Source organism: Austrofundulus limnaeus, unplaced genomic scaffold (assembly GCF_001266775.1).
Source record: "Austrofundulus limnaeus strain Quisiro unplaced genomic scaffold, Austrofundulus_limnaeus-1.0 Scaffold280, whole genome shotgun sequence".
NCBI lineage: Eukaryota > Metazoa > Chordata > Actinopteri > Cyprinodontiformes > Rivulidae > Austrofundulus > Austrofundulus limnaeus.
In genome coordinates this window covers 774870-776198 of record NW_013952682.1, presented here as the reverse complement: position 1 = coordinate 776198, position 1329 = coordinate 774870, and the positions used below count along the sequence as shown (strand labels likewise).

Sequence of the window (1329 nt, the reverse complement as noted above, 5' to 3'; positions counted from 1 at the left end):
TGAAATATCGCGATATTTCAGTGTGTTGATATTTTCTTACACCCCTAGTACTGAGGGAWTGGGGCTGAAGAGGTCAAGATAATTTTCTATAAAACTTTCAAGACAAGTTTAAAGTGTTTTTTATTTATTATTATTATTATTTGGGACATAAAATTTTATTTATTTTTTAATGAATATTGTGTTTAAAATAATCTCTTGTCGATGTGGAGAACAGAAGCTTGGTCACGTTCAGAGTGTTTACAGTAAATSATGTCAAACTTTGTCTCTTTCAGAAGTGTGTGCAGATTTGTCTCCGGAGGACTCGTCCTGCGATCRGTTGAATTTTTACCACTTCGACATCTCCCGCCTGCTCCGACACGGAGCCTCRCTGCTCGGCTCCGCTGGGGCCGAGTTCGAGCTGCAGGATGATAAAACCGGTGTGTTTCAGCTGCCTGTTCGCTGTCTTCTGGTTTAGAGGTGAAACGTTGAGGAGTTTCCTGAGCTGAAGAGAGCRCTCTGCTGTAAATTTAAATATGATTTGAATAAAAACAGCTCACCGTCCTTATCTTTTAATAGTTTATTTCAAACTTGTCTGATTTATTCTTGATCAGTCATTTCCTGTTCAGAGCTTTGTTTTTAAACATTTTTAACAAGTTTAAACTCCTCAAACTGCTGCTATTCTTCCACTTGTTTATGATTTCAGCACTTTGTTTTTCATGCACACCCTCTTATCTGCAGAATCAGCCTCCATTGTTCCACACACACACTTATCCTCCCCACACAATGTGTTCCTCCTAATATTTCCTCAACACGTGTACGTCTCCTTCCTGTGTGTTCCAGGTGAGATGGACCCAAAGGAACGTCTGGCTCGTCAGAGGAAGCTGCTTCAGAAGAAGCTGGGCCTGGACATGGGTGCTGCCATCGGAATGGACACAGAGGAGCTGTTCAATGATGAAGACTTGGATTATTCCTGTCAACAGGGCGGGATTAAGACTCAGGAGACTAGACCAACAGCCGGCTGCAGCTCCCGGAACCACGTGGTGAGCTTCTTCYGACACCGTTGCTCTTTAGCCTCAGATAATTACAGAAGGAAAAAGCTGAGTATCTGAGGACAGGATGTCTGGGTTTCTCTCCTGGACCTGCTGCCTCTGCAGCCTGACCACAGCTTTAGAAGGTGGAGGTTGTTTATGAGAGATTGGCTCCCAGGATGAGCCTTTTTTTTTAAAATTATAAATATCGAAACACGGAAATATCGCGACATTTCATTTCCCGAAATTGTATCGATATTCTAAAGTCCTGTATCAATTTTTTTATTAAGGTTTAAAATGTCAACTTTCCTGCCAGCCGTTC

At 42.0% G+C, this 1329-nt stretch overlaps 1 protein-coding gene across 1 annotated transcript in view; it reads left to right on the top strand.

Moving 5' to 3' along the window:
- Positions 1 to 1329, top strand: part of btaf1 (BTAF1 RNA polymerase II, B-TFIID transcription factor-associated) — a gene marked incomplete in the record, with an annotated part of 37220 nt that overhangs the window by 5745 nt on the left and 30146 nt on the right. The window contains 2 exon segments of the mRNA XM_014021164.1: positions 273 to 416; positions 820 to 1019. Of these exon segments, the coding sequence (XP_013876618.1) occupies positions 273 to 416; positions 820 to 1019 (344 nt within the window).